Source organism: Calonectris borealis, chromosome 8 (assembly GCF_964195595.1).
Source record: "Calonectris borealis chromosome 8, bCalBor7.hap1.2, whole genome shotgun sequence".
NCBI classification, from domain to species: Eukaryota; Metazoa; Chordata; class Aves; order Procellariiformes; family Procellariidae; genus Calonectris; species Calonectris borealis.
The window spans coordinates 31,747,322-31,766,971 of record NC_134319.1 but is presented as its reverse complement, the minus strand read 5'-3'; the positions used below and the strand labels follow the sequence as shown (position 1 = coordinate 31,766,971).

The window sequence follows — 19,650 nt, the reverse complement described above, 5'->3', positions numbered from 1 at the left end:
GCGTGGGTCAGCCCCAGGTCCCACGCTGGGATCGCGGAGACACAATAACAGGCTGGGACCAGCAGTGCCGAGCAAGGAAAAAATATCCCCGTATAATTATCATATCCATCCTGCCGGTCAGCCTGGAGACCTGTCATTGTCCCTCTGCAGAGGGCAGAGGCCACTGCGCACACCAAACCCCGGCCAGCCTGAAAGGAACATCTGAAGGGATCCCTGCGAGCTAAGCTATGATTACATGGGTTTTTTTCAACAACAAAAGGAGAAAGAGGCAATTAAGAGCCGGTTCGTTTGCGGCCGTGCATTTTACCGCGGGAGACACCTGTCTATGGAGGAGGAGCAGGCTGCGGGCGGGGGACGCGCGTGTCCTCCCGAGGGCGAGGGGCAGGGGGAGAGCCCGGGCACGCTCCCCTCCCGTGGCACAGCACACCTTGACCCGGCACGCGTCGCCTCTGCTGCGCCTCTGGTTAATAAATGTCCCCTCCTGTCTCCTGAGCTCCTTCAGGCTGCGCGTTGTGTGTGTCCTCGTCCCACCGCTCTCGCCTCCTTTGTCTCCCTCATCGCTTCTTCTTGGGAGATTTGCCCCTTGCGCTTGCGCCCCGGGGGGAGAAGCCTCCTCCCCATCGTGCCTCCCACCCGCCCCGTGCGGGAGCTCCCGTGCCCAGGGCACAGGAGGGACCCACTCCTGAGTGAGCCTTTGCTTTTACCAAACACGCCCGTGGGGCACCGCCAAGCTCCCCCAAAGCCGGGGACCCCCAGGCTGGGACAGGCTTTTCCCACTGACAAAGCCTGGAGCTGTGCGGGTGGCAGCTGCCCGCCAAAGCCTTCTCTTGGTGGGACACGAGGCTGATGGCCAAGAGCTTTTCTGCCGGCCCTCAAGATCACAAAGTCCTCACCGTAAAAAACCAAGCCGTGAGTTTCTGGCAGGCAGCACGCCAGCGCGATGCTTCGGGCTCCGTGCTTTATCCCACCTTCTTTACTATGGTGCTACCACCTCTTGCATCTATTCCAGGTCCTGCACCGAGAAGGTTCTTTCACCGCTCTGGTGGCTCCCCAAACCCCACGTCCCCTGTGCAGAAAGCAGACCCCCGCGGCCTCCCCGCGTCGAGCAGAGCCATGTTCCCCGCCCGGACCCGCGGGAGGAGGGCTCGCATGGGGCTCGGGCTGGAGCAGCGCCCGATGGGGTGGCGTGTGCCTGGCTCGAGCTGTGGTTTGCATCTGGAATGGGGATTTTTTTACATGTATCGCTACACACGATACATGTCACGGCACCCGCCTTGCCTTCGCTCCTGCAGTGGGAGAAGGAGGAGGGGAGACGACCACCCACCGCTGCACCCTCTACTCCGCACGCTCACCGCTTTAGCAGAGAGATGAAAAAATAACCTGCTCATTTTTTCACCCTGTGCATGTGTCCTCTGTTAGGAAGCCAGAGCAAACGCACACCCTGCTTAATATTTTCAGGAGCTGATAGATGCCGTAGCAGCCAGGAGCCGGCAGCACGGCTGCGAGAGCCGTGCCCCCCTGTTCCTAACAAGGGAGGTGATTTCCATGAAATGGAAATAGTGTCACAGGCAACGGGAAAACAAATTTCAATATTGGCCGGGGAAGAAGCTAAACAAAGGGCCGAGGTCTCTGCCCCGGCATAAGCAAGGTCTCCCCTGCGTGCATCACCTCCACGGTGTTCAGCTCCCTTGCACATTTTACCTGCATTCATTATAGCACCGGGGCCGTTTGTTTGTGTATAATAAAGAGGATCTGGGAGAAAAGCATGTAATTAGCACATCCATCATATACGTTTTTTAGATATCAATAAAACATCGATTCCCTCCTTCCATAAATTCCCGCGCCGTGGTGAATACAAATCAGTAGCCGCGATGGAAAAGGAATGCGTAACCCCCCTCAGAAGTCCATAAATCTCTCCTCTCCCCGGCATATCATTAAACCTCTTAAACCCTGATGGAAAAACTCCTCTGCCAGGTGCCAAGCGCTGCTCCCCAAGCGTGCCTGAAGCCTTGCTGGGCTGATATCAGCAACAGCGTGGTTGCAACAGGGCAGCTGGCCAGCGGTTCAAAGGTTGCAGCCGGAGCTGTGCAAATAGTGGATCTTTCCATGGAGAGAGATATCTCACCACTAAGTCTCTTCGGTTTGGGGTATGGTATTTTGTTTTCGAAATTCAAACGAAAAACATAAGGAGAAATTTTGGTTTGGTTGACCTAGAGTGTTTTGCTTGGTGTGAAACAAACACACAAAGCTTCATTTTTCTTACACTTTTCTCAGCCTCCTGCTCCATCCCTCCTCTTTCTCATCTTTTCTCATGCATGTGCAAAAATCGCAGCAGAGCCCTTAGTTTTGAAACAAAACCCTAGGTGTTATTCATTGAAAACAGCGAACTAAAAAGTCACTTAAGGGTTTTTTCTTTCACCTAAGCTAATTGTGACATTTAGCTCGCTTTGGGATGTTTCGGTTCCCCTGACACCGCGTTGAGAAGACAGAGCCGAGGCGTTCAGCAGGAAAGCCCCACTGAGGTTCGGCTGCCACCTCCACGCTCCCCTGCCTCTTGCCAGCTCCCCCTCGTCTCACGTCTCTGCAGCAGCAGACAGCGAGCAATGGCTCTCTTTGTCACTGCCCTGTCACTGCAAGGCCACAGACGTCCCTCCTTTTGCTCTCCATCTGCCCCAGGCAAGGTCTGCTGCCCACCCATCCCCTGCTCGCACCATGCCTGGCTCTGCATCCCTCCCGTGTTGCATCGGGCACAGGTACCCGGCTCTCACATCCCCTGGCAGCTCCCCAGCACGGTGACATCTCACAGGCAGGAGATCTAGACCATGGTGTTGGCAAGATGGGCCCGGCAGCGACCCAACCGGGGATGCTGCCCTCACCTGCAGCCCACCTTGGGGTTATCTGGGGCCACTGTCCCTGCACAGCCCCGGGGCAATCCCTCGTCCTGCCCACGGAGGTGAGCACCAGCTGATGTTGTGCCCACAGAGGTGAGCACCAGCTGATGTTGTGCCCACGGAGGTGAGCACCAGCTGACGTCCTGCCCATGGAGGTGAGCACCAGCTGATGTTGTGCCCACGGAGGTGAGCACCAGCTGATGTCCTGCCCATGGAGGTGAGCACCAGCTGACGTCCTGCCCACGGAGGTGAGCACCAGCTGATGTTGTGCCCCTGGAGGTGAGCACCAGCTGATGTTGTGCCCACGGAGGTGAGCACCAGCTGACGTCCTGCCCACGGAGGTGAGCACCAGCTGATGTCCTGCCCATGGAGGTGAGCCCCAGCTGATGTCCTGCCCACAGAGGTGAGCATCAGCTGATGTGTTCAATGAGCTCTCCTTACTGGGGAGCACCCTGCATCTCTCCCCAAGCCCTCCTTACTAGTGGTTACTCCCCATCCCACATCCCTCCCCCCAACCCTCCCTGAGCACTGCCCATGGGTGACAAGGTCCACCAGAGAGGGGATGCAGCTCCGGAAAAGCTGCTCCTGACCCCTTCCCCGCTCCGGTGCCGGCTCTGCTCTGCCCCAGCGAGGAGCGAGCGAAGGGAGTGCCTGTAATTGCAGCTGTCAGCAGTAACAATCACGGCGCTGCCGTTATAAATGGCTCCAGCCTGACTTTTACTTACAGATTTCCCTCACGTGATGCTACAAGTCGTGCAAGGAAAAATCTGCACCGCAGAAAAGCAATTGCACCTTCCAGCTCTGTGGAAGGAGATTTATGGCTTGTTTTGGCCATAAAATAGAGCGGGCAGAGCTCGGGTTGCAGGTTGGCGTGTCCTGACCGGGCAGGCTGGGGTGGTTCGGAGGAAGGGGACACCCGGCGTCCCCTCCGCATCGCCCTGCTGGGATGAGCCCAGGTGTCAGAGCCCCTGCCCCTGCCCGTTCGGTGGTCCCTGCGTGCAAGGGAAGGGTTTTAGCCTAATTCCTGCCAGACGTATGATAAAATCACGACGACATCTGGAGCCAGAGAAGAACTGCGGGGGACGAGGATCTCAGGCTGTAGAGGTGACCCTTGCCAAATCTGCTGGCATCAGAGGCACTGAGAAATGCTGGGGGGGTTCCGCATACGTGCGGTTTGCAGCACCGGGACTAATTTCTACAGCGAGGACAAAGCCGGGGACTGTGTCTGGTCCGCGGCTGCCGTCAGAGACCAGAGCCGTTGTTTTCCGACCAGCTGGCTGGGACCAGACGGGGAGTCCCCAGCAGGAACTCAGCCCAGCCGCTCCGCAGCCCGCGGCCGGGCCGGGAACCCAGCTGCTGTGCAGCCTCTCGCTCTCTGCTCTGGTGGCACATGGACCTTTGGGATGTGTCCCCACTTGCTTTACATGATTCTTTCCAATCTGAGGTCTGTCCCGAGGTTGCAGGACCCGGAGCCGTGTGTTACGGCACCTACAGACACGCTCAGCCCTGACGCATAAGGGAATGCGACTTGGAGACATGGAATTCCTTCCAGGCCAAGCAAGACCCTCCATGGAGAAAGAGCCTAACCTAGTGCTGTGCCAGGAGATCACCAAATGGACTTGCTGTGGACAAGGTCCGTCCCCTGCAACGCACTGGGTCATCAGCAGGAGGTGACCACCCTAAGGGTGCCGATGACGCAGGGCTCGGCGGCGAGGTTTGGGGGCCAAGAGGCAGGGTCAAGCCGGGTTTGGCAGGAGCGGCTGTTGTTTTCCTAATGCAGCCCTTGCAAATAGGAAGCCTGTGGCCTTTTGTGCACTTTGATAAGGTTCAGAGGTTGTTAAAAACCCACAAAGCTATGGCAACGTTTCCAAAAATTCCCAGAAAGTCCAACCAGCTGTGGAGATTTCTGCCATAGCTATTACCACACCCCTCAACCTCGCCTGCACTTAGCTTTTTGTTGCCATTATAGACTCGCTGGTTAAGGGACACAGGTTTAGCGCAGAGAATCGCCGTGACACGTCCTCTAGCGTGCGGTGACACCAACGCACGGTGTCACACAGCGGTACAGTCTACTCTCCTTTCCCAGCGGGGACCACTCGCCAAACATAAAGTATTTTGGTACCAGCAGCAAGGCACAGCCCCGGTAATTGTCTGAGTCAACCGAGGGGGTCGAACCGAAAAAGGTGGCTCCCCCAGCCCTATTCCATGCCCCTGGATCCAGCTGGCTCCGGAGCAGAGGGGGAGAGAGCTGCTCCTGCCCAGGGAATTGGGAGGGAGGGAGCTGGTCACTCATGGTTTGGCCCACGGGAATAAAGCACTGCTTGGCTTTTATCTAGGGAAGTGATGGGAGCTGTGCCCCCGGCCCCCCGGCACGCTTTGCAGAGCCCACCCCAGCTGCCGGGCACCGTTCAGGGGGTGCGATGCCTGCAGAGGTGCCAGGGTCCCCACCCCGGGGCAGGTTCCCCATCCCGGGTGCCCTGCAAAGGGCACGGTGCCGCTGCCAGCGCCGCCCCGCCGCTTTAGTGAGCCTGTGGCAGCTTGGTGCCTGCGGCATCGATAAACCGAGGTGCGCCCATATCTCGTGCTTCCTCCGCGACCTGCCGCCGCTCCGGCGTGACGGTGGCGTTGGCTGTGCGGCAGCAGCAGCTCTGGGGACGCTGTTTCTTGTCACCTCCCTTCCCGCTGTTTGGTGGGTTTATCCCCCTGGGAAGCAGCCGGCAGCCAGGATGGCGATGGGAAGGCGAGAGAGAGTTTAAGGAGGCAAGCGAAGTTGGGGTAAACAGGACGGGGACGGTCCCAAGGCCACCTGGCACTTTACCAGCCCCTGTCCCCTGGAAAACATCCCAAAGGGATAAGGGTCCATCCTGCCCCAGGGCACGGTGGGGCAATGCCAGGGATGGGAGGAGGTGCTGGGGGGACGGACGCTGCGCTCTCCCGAGCTGCAACCGGTGAGGAGGGGGATTTAGCAGCAGGGCAGTGCCGGGGCCGGAGCAGGGAGGTCAGAGGCTCTTCCCGAGGTTCTCCTGGAAGCAGCCCAGGCAGTTCCGGGGCTCGGAGGAAGCAGCTCTTATTTCTTCTCTAATTTTAGACCTTTTCGGGGTGGTCAGTTTTTTTAACCACTGGTCAGCTGGTTTCTTCTCGCACAAAGCAAGCGTGCATAAATTAAACCAGACACATATACACGTCTTGGAAATGATCCAGGAGCAATCACTTACACGCCAGCGAAGGGCGTGAAACCCCCCATCTGCTCCCGGCTGTAAGACAGCGCGGCGAGTCCCCGGCCCAGCCACCACCAGCACAGCTCCCCGGGGCTGGTCCCTCTACGGCGGTGGGGGACACCGCACCCTTCCCAGCGCAGGAGCGGGGCTGGAAGCAACCTGGCAGGGGCACCTTGACCTAAACCATCTTGGCAGATGGGTTTTTTTTTTTCCTTATTCCTCAGCTGGATTTCCAGGCAGGACACCCCTGCCATCTCAAGCAATGCGGAAGGGAGGCACGCAAGCAGCAAGGAGCTGCCGCCTGCTCGCTGCCGTGCATATATCGGTCGTGAGTCAGCCTGGGAAAGGTCAGCCTGCTCGGGGGTGTCAGGCGATGAGCGGAGGCAGCCCCGCTCCCCCCTGCTTCCCCGGCAGGCTCCCAGCAAAGGGGAGCTGCTGCTGGTTTGGCTTTTTGCTTCGTGTTTCTGCATCCCTACGCGTTTCAATACCAATCCTGCCTCTACACGCAGGCTTGCAGCCAGGGGTACGTTGTCGCTCGACCTTGGGATTTTTAAGATCAGGCACGTTGACACTGGCTGAGCAACGTGCGGGCCAAATCCTGCCCTGGAGAGTGCAGGGGAGGCGATAAATAAGCCAGGCAGGGTACGGTTACTGCCCACAGACCCACATGTCCATGAGCTGAGGGCTGGGGACAGGGCTGCCCCATCCTCATCGCTCCCCACCACGGGTCTGGCTGTTGGGGATCTTGAGTCCTAAATCCACCTCCGTGATGGGCTCAAGTCCCGACGGATCAAATTCAGCTGGCGGGTAAAGTGACCCACCTGCAGCCAAGGTGGAGGGAGGCACGTCCCCTCCTGGCAGGTCTCATCCTGGCTCCCGCTGAAACGGGGACAAAAGCATCATCTTACCCTGCTCGGAAGAGCCGCAGGAGGTTATGGCTGCTGGGACAACGCTTGGAAGAGCCCAGATCGGTACCGACATCCCTGCCACTGGAATCAGGCCCATCCAGTGCATTATTATTGCCTGGAAACCATTGCTCCTCTTGGCTTAAAAAACCTGCCGCAGACAGCTTGCCTGGGTGTGTAAATGTCCTAGCAATTCCCAGTGGATCGGGCTGCGCTGCTCCCGCTCTGACCCCGTGCACTGCCTCTGCCCTGGGGACTGGGACCCCCCCAGCTCCCCATCCTCATAATCACACCCTCGTCCTCCGCCGGGACCTGGCAGGGAGGGAGAATATATGAAAAATCCATAGCTTCAGCTCAAGCTGCCAGGGGATTTGTGCATTTTGCACCGCTGTCTCTGGGAAATCCAATACATCGATCGCGTTTCTCAAGGCCGGTATCGATGAAGCAGACACGGGAGGGTTCGGGGTGGCCGGCGGACGCCGAGGGTGTCTGAAGCCCAGGGCTGCTGCTCTCTTCATCCTGGCAGGCGGGGCAGCGTCTCCTGGTGTGATTTACTAAATCCCCTCGTCGTTCCATGCCAAGCTTGCCCCTGACCTGCTTTTACATCCCTATTTATTTATTCCCCCCCTTCCTTTCCAAGCAGGAATCACTTCCTCGGGAGCAGGAATCACCGCCCGGGCAGGGCAGGGCAGGGCAGGGGAGGATGCAGAGAGCAGCCATTCCCCCGCCGCCTCTGCGGAGCTGCTCTGCCCCGCCGCAGAGAGCAGCTTTGCCACGTCGAGGTCTTCTTGGTCCTGCTTGACCAACCTGATCTCCTTCTATGACCAGGTGACCCGTGGATGAGGGAAAGGCTGTGGATGTGGTCTACCTGGACTTCAGTAAGGCCTTTGACACTGTCTCCCACGGCATTCTCCTAGAGAAGCTGGCGGCTCACGGCCTAGACAGGTGCACTCTTCGCTGGGTAAAAAACTGGCTGGACGGCCGAGCCCAGAGAGTTGTGGTGAACGGAGTTAAATCCAGTTGGCGGCCGGTCACGAGCGGTGTTCCCCAGGGCTCGGTACTGGGGCCGGTCCTGTTCAATATCTTTATTAATGATCTGGACGAGGGGATCGAGTGCTCCCTCAGTCAGTTTGCAGAGGACACCAAGCTGGGCAGGAGTGTTGATCTGCTGGAGGGTAGGAAGGCTCTGCAAGGGGACCGGGACAGGCTGGATCGATGGGCCGAGGCCAATGTATGAGGTTCAACAAGGCCAAGTGCCGGGTCCTGCACTTGGGCCACAACAACCCCAGGCAACGCTACAGGCTTGGGGAAGAGTGGCTGGGAAGCTGCCCGGAGGAAAAGGACCTGGGGGTGCTGGTTGACAGCCGGCTGAACATGAGCCGGCAGTGTGCCCAGGTGGCCGAGAAGGCCAACGGCATCCTGGCCTGTATCAGAAATGGTGTGGCCAGCAGGAGCAGGGAGGTGGTCGTGCCCCTGTACTCGGCACTGGTGAGGCCGCACCTCGAATCCTGTGTTCAGTTCTGGGCCCCTCACTACAAGAAGGACATGGAGGTGCTGGAGCGTGTCCAGAGAAGGGCAACGAAGCTGGTGAAGGAGTTGTAGCGAGGTGGGTGTTGGTCTCTTCTCCCAAGTAACAAGTGATAGGACGAGAGGAAATGGCCTCAAGTTGCGCCAGGGGAGGTTTAGATCGGACATTAGGAGAAATTTCTTCACTGAAAGAGTGGTCAGGCCTTGGAACAGGCTGCCCAGGGAAGTGGTGGAGTCACCATCCCTGGAGGTATTTAAAAGACGTGTAGATGAGGCGCTTAGGGACATGGTGTAGTGGGCATAGCGTGTTGGGTGGACGGTTGGACTGGATGATCTTAGAGGTCTTTTCCAACCTGTATGATTCTGTGATTCTATGATTCTTCTGGTTTTAACGGAGAGGAGATGAATTTATCTTCCCAGCTCCCCCTGACGTTGACCCACTCAGTGGTCCAGGCTCAGCAGGTCCTGCTCTACTTGTGGGGCCAGGGAGGGTTGTGCTGCTAAAGCATCCCCTCCCGTGACAAACCGAGCCCCTAAATATCCAGGTGTCTTAAAAGTCAGCTGCCTGGGGAGGAGGTGGGAAGAGAGGTGTAGGAATGGTTGTCTGTGGGTGTCCTGCATTGTCTCCTGCTATGGAAAACTCTCTCTTTGTGATTTTGTGAATGCCATTAAAGAAAATTTTCCCTCTGCAAGACTCTTTTTCTAAAGCCTCTTTCGAAGACTCCTTCTCCCCAGCAATGCAGGATCTTTAAAAGTATAATTATATTAAAAAAAAAAAAAACACCATGCTATTTATAAATTATTCTATATGCTCTCAACAAAGCAAGTGCCAGACTGCACTGGCGGAAAGCCCACTCCCGACTTCTCCTTGCTCCGTTTAAAAATGCAAATAACATTGCTGCTTTTATTTTTTCCTAGCTACAAGAGCAGGGGGGAAAATCACAATGCAAACTCTTTCCTGGAAAAGAGTGAGAGATGAGGGGAATGGGGCAGTCTGGTGCAAGCGAGGCACGGGGACTGGGATCCAGACCTGAGGCAGGGGGACCAGGACCCAGACCCGAGGCACAGGAACCGGGATCCAGACCCGAGGCACAGGAACCGGGATCCAGACCCGAGGCACAGGGACCGGGATCCAGACCTGAGGCACGGGCACCGGGATCCAGACCTGAGGCACGGGCACTGGGATCCAGACCTGAGGCACAGGAACCGGGATCCAGACCTGAGGCACGGGCACTGGGATCCAGACCTGGGGCACAGGAACTGGGATCCAGACCTGAGGCACAGGAACCGGGATCCAGACCTGAGGCACGGGGACCGGGATCCAGACCCGAGGCATGGGGACCAGGGTAGAGACCTGAGGCAGGGGGACCGGGATCCAGACCTGAGGCACAGGAACTGGGATCCAGACCCGAGGCACGGGGACCAGGGTCCAGACCCGAGGCACGGGCACCGGGATCCAGACCTGAGGCACAGGGACCGGGATCCAGACCCGAGGCATGGGGACCGGGATCCAGACCCGAGGCACGGGGACCAGGATCCAGACCTGAGGCACAGGGACCGGGATCCAGACTCGAGGCACAGGGACCAGGATCCAGACCCCAGGCACGGGCACCAGGATCCAGACCTGAGGCAGGGGGACCAGGATCCAGACCCGAGGCATGAGAACCGGCATCCAGACCCGAGGCAGCGGGACCAGGGTCCAGACCCGAGGCACGGGCACCAGGGTCCAGACCTGAGGCACGGGGACCAGGATCCAGACCCCAGGCACGGGCATCGGGATCCAGACCTGAGGCACGGGGACCAGGATCCAGACCCGAGGCACAGGAACCAGGATCCAGACCTGAGGCATGGGGAACAGGATCTAGACCCGAGGCAGGGGCACCGGGATCCAGACCCGAGGCAGCGGGACTGGGATCCAGACCCGAGGCACGGGGACCAGGGTCCAGACCCGAGGCAGTGGGACCAGGGTCCAGACCCGAGGCACGGGGACCAGGATCCCGACCCGAGCCATGGGGACTGGGATCCAGACCTGAGGCATGGGGACCGGGACCGGCTGGGATCAGCATCCTTCCTCGGCTGGCATGCGCTGCCTGCATTCCCCCTGCCTGCCCTCCAGCAGGCGGGCAGCGGTGGCCCTTCCTCTTTCATTTAAGGCTTTTCCTGCCCTCTCTTCCTTCCTGCCTTCCCCCCCCAGCCCCTGGATGTGCAGAGGAGCATTTTGAGGAGTGGGAGTCCCAGCAGGGCAGTGAAACACTGTCATGATGCCAAGCGCGGTCCCAGAGCGCGTCTGATGACAGGAGGCAGGGCTTTGCCAAGCAGATATTTAAACGGAGCTGTTGCTAGAGAACATGGCAATGGTGAGTAAGAAGGAATTCAGCCTCTGCTCTGCCTCCCCTGCTCTCGACTGCCTTTGTTTAATACCAATGAATAGCATTTATTGGTGTTAAATAAATAAATAGCATTTATTGGTGGGTAAAAAGCCCTCCGAGGTACAAAGGCAAGGGGGGATCACTAGTTATATTCAGTCGCTGAATTTGCAAGCTGTCATATCAGAAGATATTCGCTTATTATACACCACGGTACGTATTTCATGCAACGCATGCAGCAAATAATCAAGAGAATATTTATTTCTTAATCCGTTCTCCTCCCCCATGCTGCACGTTATCTCTGGAAGCCCGACGGCATTCAAAGGGTCGAAGCTGCAAAGACCCACCTGGCGTCTGCTCCCGCCGAAGCCGGCGCCGCTGGTCGTGGGGGGAGCAGGCTCAGCCCCTGAGCGATTTTATCTGGTACAAGCCTGCAAAGGTAACGCGGTAAAAAGCTGGTGACCTGCTAAATGTAAGTCAAGCTGTGACATAGCGGTTAGCTCGTGCTGAGGTCAGCGCCGGGCAGGTTGCTGAGTGTGAAGTTTCAGCTGAAGGGCACTAAAGCTCTATTCATTAAACGGTTTTCTGCAAATATAATTAAGAGATGGTATCAGCGAGCATCGCTGCTGCATGCGCCGCTGTCGCTGCCGGGTAAATCTTGGCGTGGGGAAGAGCGCTGGCAAATCAGAGGTCCCCGGGCCTGCGACAGGACCCCGATAAATCACCCGAGCAAACGAGCTCTGCGGGCGGCTGGGCCGGTGCTGCTCCCGTCAGCGGGAGCGACGCTGCGGGCAGTGCCGCCGGCGGCGGGCAGGACGCTGCCTCGTGGCTGGGCTTTCGGCTGGGATGGGATCTGCCGCTCCTTTAACAGCCTGGTGGGGGTATGGGAAAAAACTCCGGAGGTTGGGAAGCTTCAAGGAAAACCAAAACGAATCCCAAACACAGCCAATTCCCAAAGTCTGGGAGTGGGGAAGAGCAGGATTAGGGCCACTGGGATACCCCTGGATAACCAAGGGCTGCAGCCCCACTCCGAACGGCTCCAGTTTGGTCTCTCATGCTGTAACGCAGCAGGTACCGAGCCTGCCAGTCCCCGGGGGTGTCTGGATTTCGGGACAGCCGTGCCCCCGCGCGGGTGGGCTTGCTCTTACACCTGCCCGGGGTTTCCCTGCGCCCCCTCGCCCCACCCAGCGCAGCACCCAGCACCCTGCCGGTAAGAGTGACGAGTGGTGCAAGGGCAAAGGCTTGCAACTTTTGGAGAATTTCCCCTTTTTTTTCTTTTTTCTTCCCCTCCTCCATTTCCTCTGCACTGTCTTCTCTTTCTTTTCCTCCCCCCCAGCTTTTTGTGGCCTGTCAGCCCCATTTCCCTCCTCCCTCAATTCTTACTCATCTTTCTTGTGTTTTCTCCACCTCCATCCCCACTCTCTCTCTTTTCCCTGGCTGGTACCTCCCCATCCCCTCACCTCTTCCCCCCAGGCACACTGCTCTCCCTGCCACACTTCTTCCCATCCCATCCCATCCCATTCCATCCCATCCCATCCCATTCCCATTCCCATTCCCATTCCCATCCTCAACCCAACCCATCCCATTCCCATCCCCATCCCATTCCAATCCCCATCCCATCCCATTCCGATCCCCATCCCATTCTGATCCCATTCCCATCCTCAACCCATCCCATCCCATTCCCATTCCCATCCCATTCCAACCCCCATCCCATCCCATTCCAATCCCCTTCCCATCCCATTCCAATCCCCATCCCATCCCCATCCCATCCCATTCCAATCCCCATCGCACCCATCCCATTCCAATCCCCATCCCATTCCGATTCCATTCTGATTCCCATCTCATCCCATTCCGATCCCCATCTCCATCCCATCCTCATCCCATCTGATCCCCATCCCCATCCCATCCCCATCCCATTCTGATCCCCATCTCATCCCATTCCCATCCCCATGCCCATCCCATTCCCATCCTCAACCCATCCCATCCCATCCCAGCCAACCCCAAAGGGTTCAGGGTTCAAACCGGGGCTGTCCCAGAGCCGCCATCCGAGGGGCCCGAGGGACCAAGGTGACACGTTTGGGTCCAAACCGACCCCAAAAATGAGCAGAAAAAGTAAAAAGGAAGCGACCCCCCCCCCCGTTGGGGGAGTCCCGGCGCCACCGCCCCCCCCCGCGGGCCCGGCGGGCAGGGGCGGGGCCGACCGCCCTCAGCCCCGCCCCTCCGCCGGGCCCCGCCCCGCCCCGCGCGGCGGTGGGCGGTGGCAGCGGTTGCCGTGGCGATGGCGCCTTGCCGGCGGCCGGTTGGCTGTCGGGCCGGCTGACGGCTGGGAGGCGGTGGCGGGGCGGCGGGACGGGGAAGATGGCGGCGGCGGCGGAGGAGGCGGCGGCGGCGGCGGCGGGGCGGCGCTGAGGAGGCCCGAGGCGGGCTGAGGAGTGGCGGGGCGGGCGGGCGGGGGCCCATGTGTGGCGGCGGCCCCCCCCCGCCCCCCACTACCGGCGGCGGCGGCGGCCCCTTCGCAGCCAGGCGCCGCTGAGGCGGCTCCGCGGGCGCAGAGCGAGCGCGGCCCCGGCCCGGCGGCGGCAGGATGAAGTTCGCCGAGCACCTCGCGGCGCACATCACCCCCGAGTGGCGGAAGCAGTACATCCAGTATGAGGTAGGGCCGCGCCGCCGCCTCGGCGCGCTCCCCCCGTGCTGCTCGGCGGGGCGCGGCGCTGGAGAGGGGCTCGGCGGTGGGGGGGGGGTGTGTGTGTGAAGCCGGCCCCGGTCCCCCCGTGCCTCGTCGGGGCCGGGTGGTGGGTGCCCGAGAAGCGCCGCCCGAGCTGCACGGGTGTGCTCCAGCGCGTAGCGGTCGCTGGCCGTGCAGAGGGGGTGCGAGGCTGCTCCCCTGCCCGGCGGCGGTGGCTGGCGGCCGGCAGCTTCCCGCTTGTTTTCTCGGCGGGAGGACGTTGTAAAAGCGACGTGTTTATCCACCGCAGCTTGGGACCGCTGGGAGGAGAAGCGCCGGGTGGCCAATTAATTAATTCATTGTTGCCTGTAACCTTTCGGTGTGGGACAAAGGTCAGAAGAGATGTGAAGCCGGCGGGACCGCGGTCCGGAGCTGTGCAGTGCTCTGCTCCCGGGCATCCCCTCCCGGAGCCCGGCCGCAGCCCTGCTGTCGGTAGCAGTCATTTTTCAGCACCACCGCCAGTTCTCCGCACAGGCAGGCAGAGGAGGGGTGACTTTGAGAGGCGGCTCTCAGCCTCCATCCGCGGCTCCCAAGGGCGAGACCGGCGGGCTGGGCAGCACCCTCCACCTTCTAGCTGGAGGCCGAGCCTTCCCTTCCCTTCCTGCAAGCGTTGCCCTGTGAAGGGCCGCAGTCTGGTTTGGTAATGCTAGCAGCTTACCTGAGTGACTCGAAACAGGGCAGCAAACCTGGCATCGGTTGCCTTTTTTTTTTTTTTTTTTTTTTTAAATAAGGCTAGTGAGGCTTTGCATCTCGCTATTTCATACTTGATTTCAGGTGAACTGCTTGAATAGGGACATTTATGAACACTGTTTACACAAAGTTCTGCTGCATTAATCGTGAATTATTTGCAGAATACAGCTTTTCAGTTTTTATTATGCCAGCTTTCTAAAGGTCATGCTGATTGCTTAGTTTCACGTTTATCATAGTGGTGCTTGACTTCAGTTTAACTAGATGAAGCTGAAGGTGGTTATTTGTAGTAAAACCATTTCCTACTTCAGCGTTAGCAGTAAAAGTGGTTGGTGCCAGTGATGTCGGTCTTTTCCACAAGTAATAATTAAACCCAGACAACAGAAAGCTGATTATAGGAGAGCCATGATCAGCAAAACTTCTTGACTGATTGAGTCAGTCAAAACCATACAACATTTGTTATCATTTGAAGGCCTGTATTTTCTCTCTAGGACTATAATAGCAATTTATTTCTAGTACCTCTATTAATCTGTGCATTTGCAAGGAAAAGCACATTTATCTTAGCTTGCTTTGTTATAATGTTGAACTGAAAAGTTTATATCTGCCCTTTTGACTGTTCCTTTGTTTTCCTTTACCTGACTGCAAAGGAATGGATGTTTAAATAAAAACTGCAGTCAGATTTTACTTTAGAACAAAATTGTGATCTCCTTGAATTTTGTGGAGAGCTAGATGAGCAAATAATGCATCAGTCTTTGAGAAGGAGGAAATCCATTGTCTTGATAAAATAAAGTACCAGCTTAGTTCTGCATTGTGTCTCCAATGGGTTATCCGTGCAAGAATTGTTTTCTGTTCCTGGAAACAGAAAACTTGCATATCTTCCTAAGAGAAGGTTTGGAGGAGGGTTGGAGGGGAAGGCAAGGAAGAAATAGAAGGGCAAAAGATTTGGCTGCGTGCTGACCAGACAGATGTAGAGGGAGGGTAAAGGAGACCCAGTGAACTATGACACCTTGATTAATGTGTGAAGAACTCTGCTGCTTATCGGCCACTGTTTTCATTATAGGAGGTTAATTTTCAGATGTTTTAACTAGGGCAGTATTATTATGTCATTCTCCCTTCCCCCATCCCAATTTAAAATAAAGGTAGATTTCAGTAAAAACTTCCTTCAGGTTGTTACTCTTTCTAGACTTCAAGTAATCTCCTTGGATAGATAGCTTAACATAGAGTGAATTAAACCAAAAACCCTACCCTCCTTTTTAGTAATAAGTTTCAAAACTCTTTGTTTCCCTTGTTGCAGCTGGCTGAATGTGAGTCAGACTCCTGCTCATGCATATTACAGTAATGGAATAGTCTGGCATTTATTATTCAGTAACTGGTGGTCGTGTGGGTGCGGTGCATAAAAGGCCGGCGCTACCTCAGTTTACTTGTTGATTGTACTTGAGGCAAAAAGCATACAGCCCTCCTTTGTCAAGAAAAATTCTGAGTTGTTGATTAGCAAACATAAGGCCAAACGCTGCTTGTGTTACTTGCGTGCAATATTGCTTACAGCACGCATCATAGTAAAATTTTAAAAAATTATTTGTATATTTAATAGCATTGTAGTGTTTCTTCATCTGACAGTTTTTATCTTCTCCTTCTTAATTAAAACAGTAATCAAGCACTGTTTCAGAGTGAGACACCTTGTTGTGTAGGTTTTTAACTCTGAAAAGATTATTCCTGTTTCCAGGGACTTCTCATGTCAAGTTCAGGATGCTGATGAAAGGACTAGAAGATGGTATAGAAATTGTTTTAATCATTCTGTATCATAAAGCTTACTTGTAGTCACCTTACTTTTCTGCTCTGATATTTGTAGTTTTTTCCACTGGTGACTCGTGCAGTCAAGACAGTCCCGAAGTGTGGTAAGACCCAGGTAACTTGTGAGATCCTCACCAGGTGCCGTGTCTCTGGTTTGATGGGATGCGCAGCGAGTGTGGCTGCAAGGAGCTTTGCCTCGCATAAATTGCCGGTCAAACTAGGAGGATGGTGAAATCTGTTCTGATAACGTCAGGAAGAAGTACGAGACTGTTGTGTTTTGAATACCTAAAAATGTAGTTTCACTTTCAGATGATCTTTAACAATTTACAGTCCTCAAAAGTTCTTACCATTGGCGTAATCTTTTCCCTCCAAGAAAAATCTGTTTAAGTATTATAACTGTGCTTGTAGGAAGTATGGAAGTTGCCCAGGCTTAGGGCAGATACTTGGTCAGTGGAAGAGCTTTAGAGGAAGACAAAACCATTCACTTTCTTTAAACAGGCAAAAAGAAGATATACTTTGATAGCTATGGCTCAAATTATTATTTTCTTTCAACAAAAGCTCTGCAGTGACCATTACTGTCCATCTGCTTTTTAAGAAAGAACGCTTGTCTTGTAGAAAAGAGGAAAAATGATGATGTATGCTATTCTGTTTCATTCAGCTTTTTGCAGACATTTGCCATGACTGAGTCAACATTAATGTGGAGCTTTACACAAACCTTGATTGACTTGATTTGACTTTCCATTACAAATTTCCATTCTAAAGATTGCATGAAAGCATGCAAATTTTATATGTCACATTTACTGTGCAAACTCCATTCCTAACAGATGATTCTTGAAACCTAAGTCAGTGCAAATGATCAGGAGGGCTTTAGGTGAGGACCAGTGGCAGTAACGTAATACATACTCCCAATGTAAAGGGGCATTTTTACTGCTGAAGGCCAGGGTGTCATTATCAGGCTACTCCCTGGATGCGACTGAGTTTAAAACAATGTATTGATAAACGCTTAATTTGTGGAAATGCTTGTTAATTATGTTAAACATTAAATAATCCAAAGTTCTAAACATCTTCGGTCCTGGTTTCAATGTCTGTTGTCCGAAAACTTCCTATTTGTTAAAAGTAATGCTTCAAGTTTCTGCACCCGCTGCCTTCTCTGTGCAAAGACCGCAGCAGAGGGGAGCAGCGGTTTCAGGGGGGGTGTGCCAAGTCCTGGGGTGCTGGCTGCCTCGCACACGTACCTGGGCGCTCGGCTCCCGCAGTTGCTGTGTCTGCAGTGCTCCTCGCCGTGCAGCCAGGCAGTGACCTGTGGATGTGCCCCGACCCTGGCAGTGGCAGTGAAAAGGTTTGCTCACCTTGTTTCAGGGGATCTGGCAGTGTATCTTCTTCCGTAAAGTTAGTAGCCAGTTAAATGATTGCTGCGGCATATGCTTCAGTGCACTTGTCTTAAAACCTTAAGTTTTGAACCATTCATTTACTTTCAGTTCCTTTGGTGTGGAGATAAAATATAAAAACAAACAAAATCCCATCTTTTTGTATCAGACAACAATTCTCTTTTTCACATAGTCAGTACTGAACAAATTAAGGTAACTCTTAGGTGAATTTCAGCTGATGCTTTTTTGCGAAGAGCGAGCTTCACTGCATTTAATGCGCATTTTTTGATGCACTGAAGTTGTTGAGTTGCTAGTCCTCTGTTTATCCACAAATCATGCTGCCGATTTCCTTTGCTCTTGTGTCCATCTCTGGAGTGCTTTTAGGAGAAATAGGAGAGCGTTGCTCTGTCTTCCCGGACTTCTAAACCTAAGTGTACGTCTGCACGTCTGGCCGATGGAAATTCGGTGGAGTTTTACAGTTGCCAGATGGCAGTTTTGTTTCAGTTCATCTGGCCTGAATTTGTTTATCTGGATGCAGAAGTCTGATGGTATTTTTAAAGAAAAAGTGCTTAAAACCTTTGAAATTGCCGCATCTGGGGAAGAAGGAGAATCAGAACAGTTACTACAGGTGCAAAGTCCATGGGGGAGATGGGTAAAAGGTACGAGCAGGTGACTTCCCTTCCTTTTTAAGGAGACTCCAGGTTTTAAATACTTTTGCCTTTGGAGAAGAGAGAAGGTTGTTAAGTTTTTAGAAATCATTTCTCCGAGACACAGCAGGAAGTAGGTAGGGAAAACGAAACTGATGGCTGAGGTAGCCTGCTTGCCTCAGGGTCTCTCTTCCAGAAACAGGCTTTCAGTTTTTGGGAGGTGGCCAATTCTGCTCGTCAAACCCTGCTTCATGATAGGCAGTTCACACCCAGGCTTGCCACCTCCTGACACAAATCTGTTGTGCTATTTCACTATTTGTCCTTCTGGGTGTTAGCAGACGAGCTTAGAAGAGCATAAACGTTTTGGAAGCTACTCGCTTTAAACAACAGTTTTGTTTGAGCGTTTTAAGGTTTTTGTCTGTGAATTTGTTCACTGTTAAGGTGTGACAGTTGCATTTTCACGTGTGTTTTCTTTCTGCTTTTTTTTGGTTCTCTGATACACATTTATACAAGTTTACTGCAGGTGCAAGGTGTATCACTAGCAGAATTTAAAGTAAGGAGAGACCCTTTTTGTCTAGTTTGAGAGCAGAAAGTAATTCTTCAACATTTGAAGTTGACAGTGATGGATAACTTTTGGAAACAATCATTTCTAATATTCTGTAATCTAGAGGACTAAATACTTTAGGTGTGAAGGAGCACCGAGCCTTTCACTTTCAGGTTATTGGTTTACTTATATAGGTCAGGTAAGCAGTAACAAAATCTGCTGCCCTGCAGCTGCCAGACTGTAATATGTCAGTCTGCACAGGGAGAGGTCTGTGGGATGACCGACTCCTTCAGCTTTCAAGATTTAGTGCAGGACTGTCAGTGTTGTGGGCCTTTTTAATGTGTTTTTTAAAATGACTGATAAAACCAGAGATAGGAAGTACGCTGCAGGTTTACCTCTGGGTGGGTGGGTTAAGGGAGGGAGTTCTTACTACAGTGACTTTCAATTTGCTGTCTCTTCAGGTTTGTGTATGCTATGTCGTGTGGTTGTGGTTCATGGAAAAAGTTACAGGTAGGTGAGGATGACGAGCGGGATGAAAAAGGGGGAAGGCTTTTTGACCGCTTGATGGATGGAGGCAGATCATGCGCTGCCGGCCTGTGAGTCATGGGGGGAAAAGGATTGAAGCGGCCAGTGTTTGGGAAGGATTTAAAAAAAGCACCGAGGGTAGAGGAGAGGTGTGCCGCTGGAACGAGGATCATTCAGCAATGGCTCAGTTGGGAAAACAATTATGCGAGTGACCTTTGTTGAGACCTCTGTGGTCTCGGGAATCAGAGAGATGTCTGAGCTGCTGGTGTAGCCTGCCACCTTGGATACCTTGTGATAAACAGACATGTCCTTTAGACCTTTTATTTACTTAACAGGATCGTAACCACCATGTTACAACAGTGCTGAGTTTCCAGCTGCTGAGCTTGTGGTTCTTGCCTTGAAGGTGTTAGGGAATTTGTTATTTAGGCTGTGATGTTTTGACCGGGGAGGGGGGACC

The 19,650-nt window shown here is 54.5% G+C and overlaps 1 protein-coding gene across 2 annotated transcripts in view; it reads left to right on the top strand.

Moving 5' to 3' along the window:
* The first annotated feature begins 13,265 nt into the window (after positions 1–13,265).
* XPR1 (xenotropic and polytropic retrovirus receptor 1) overlaps positions 13,266–19,650 on the top strand; it is a 116,918-nt gene continuing 110,533 nt past the window's right edge. Inside the window, exon 1 of one of the 2 annotated variants that reach the window (XM_075156806.1) lies at positions 13,266–13,560. In XM_075156806.1, coding sequence (XP_075012907.1) covers positions 13,492–13,560 — 69 coding nt within the window. In that variant the 5' untranslated portion in view covers positions 13,266–13,491. The remainder of the gene's footprint in view (positions 13,561–19,650) is intronic. The other variant, XM_075156807.1, reaches the window with a different exon arrangement.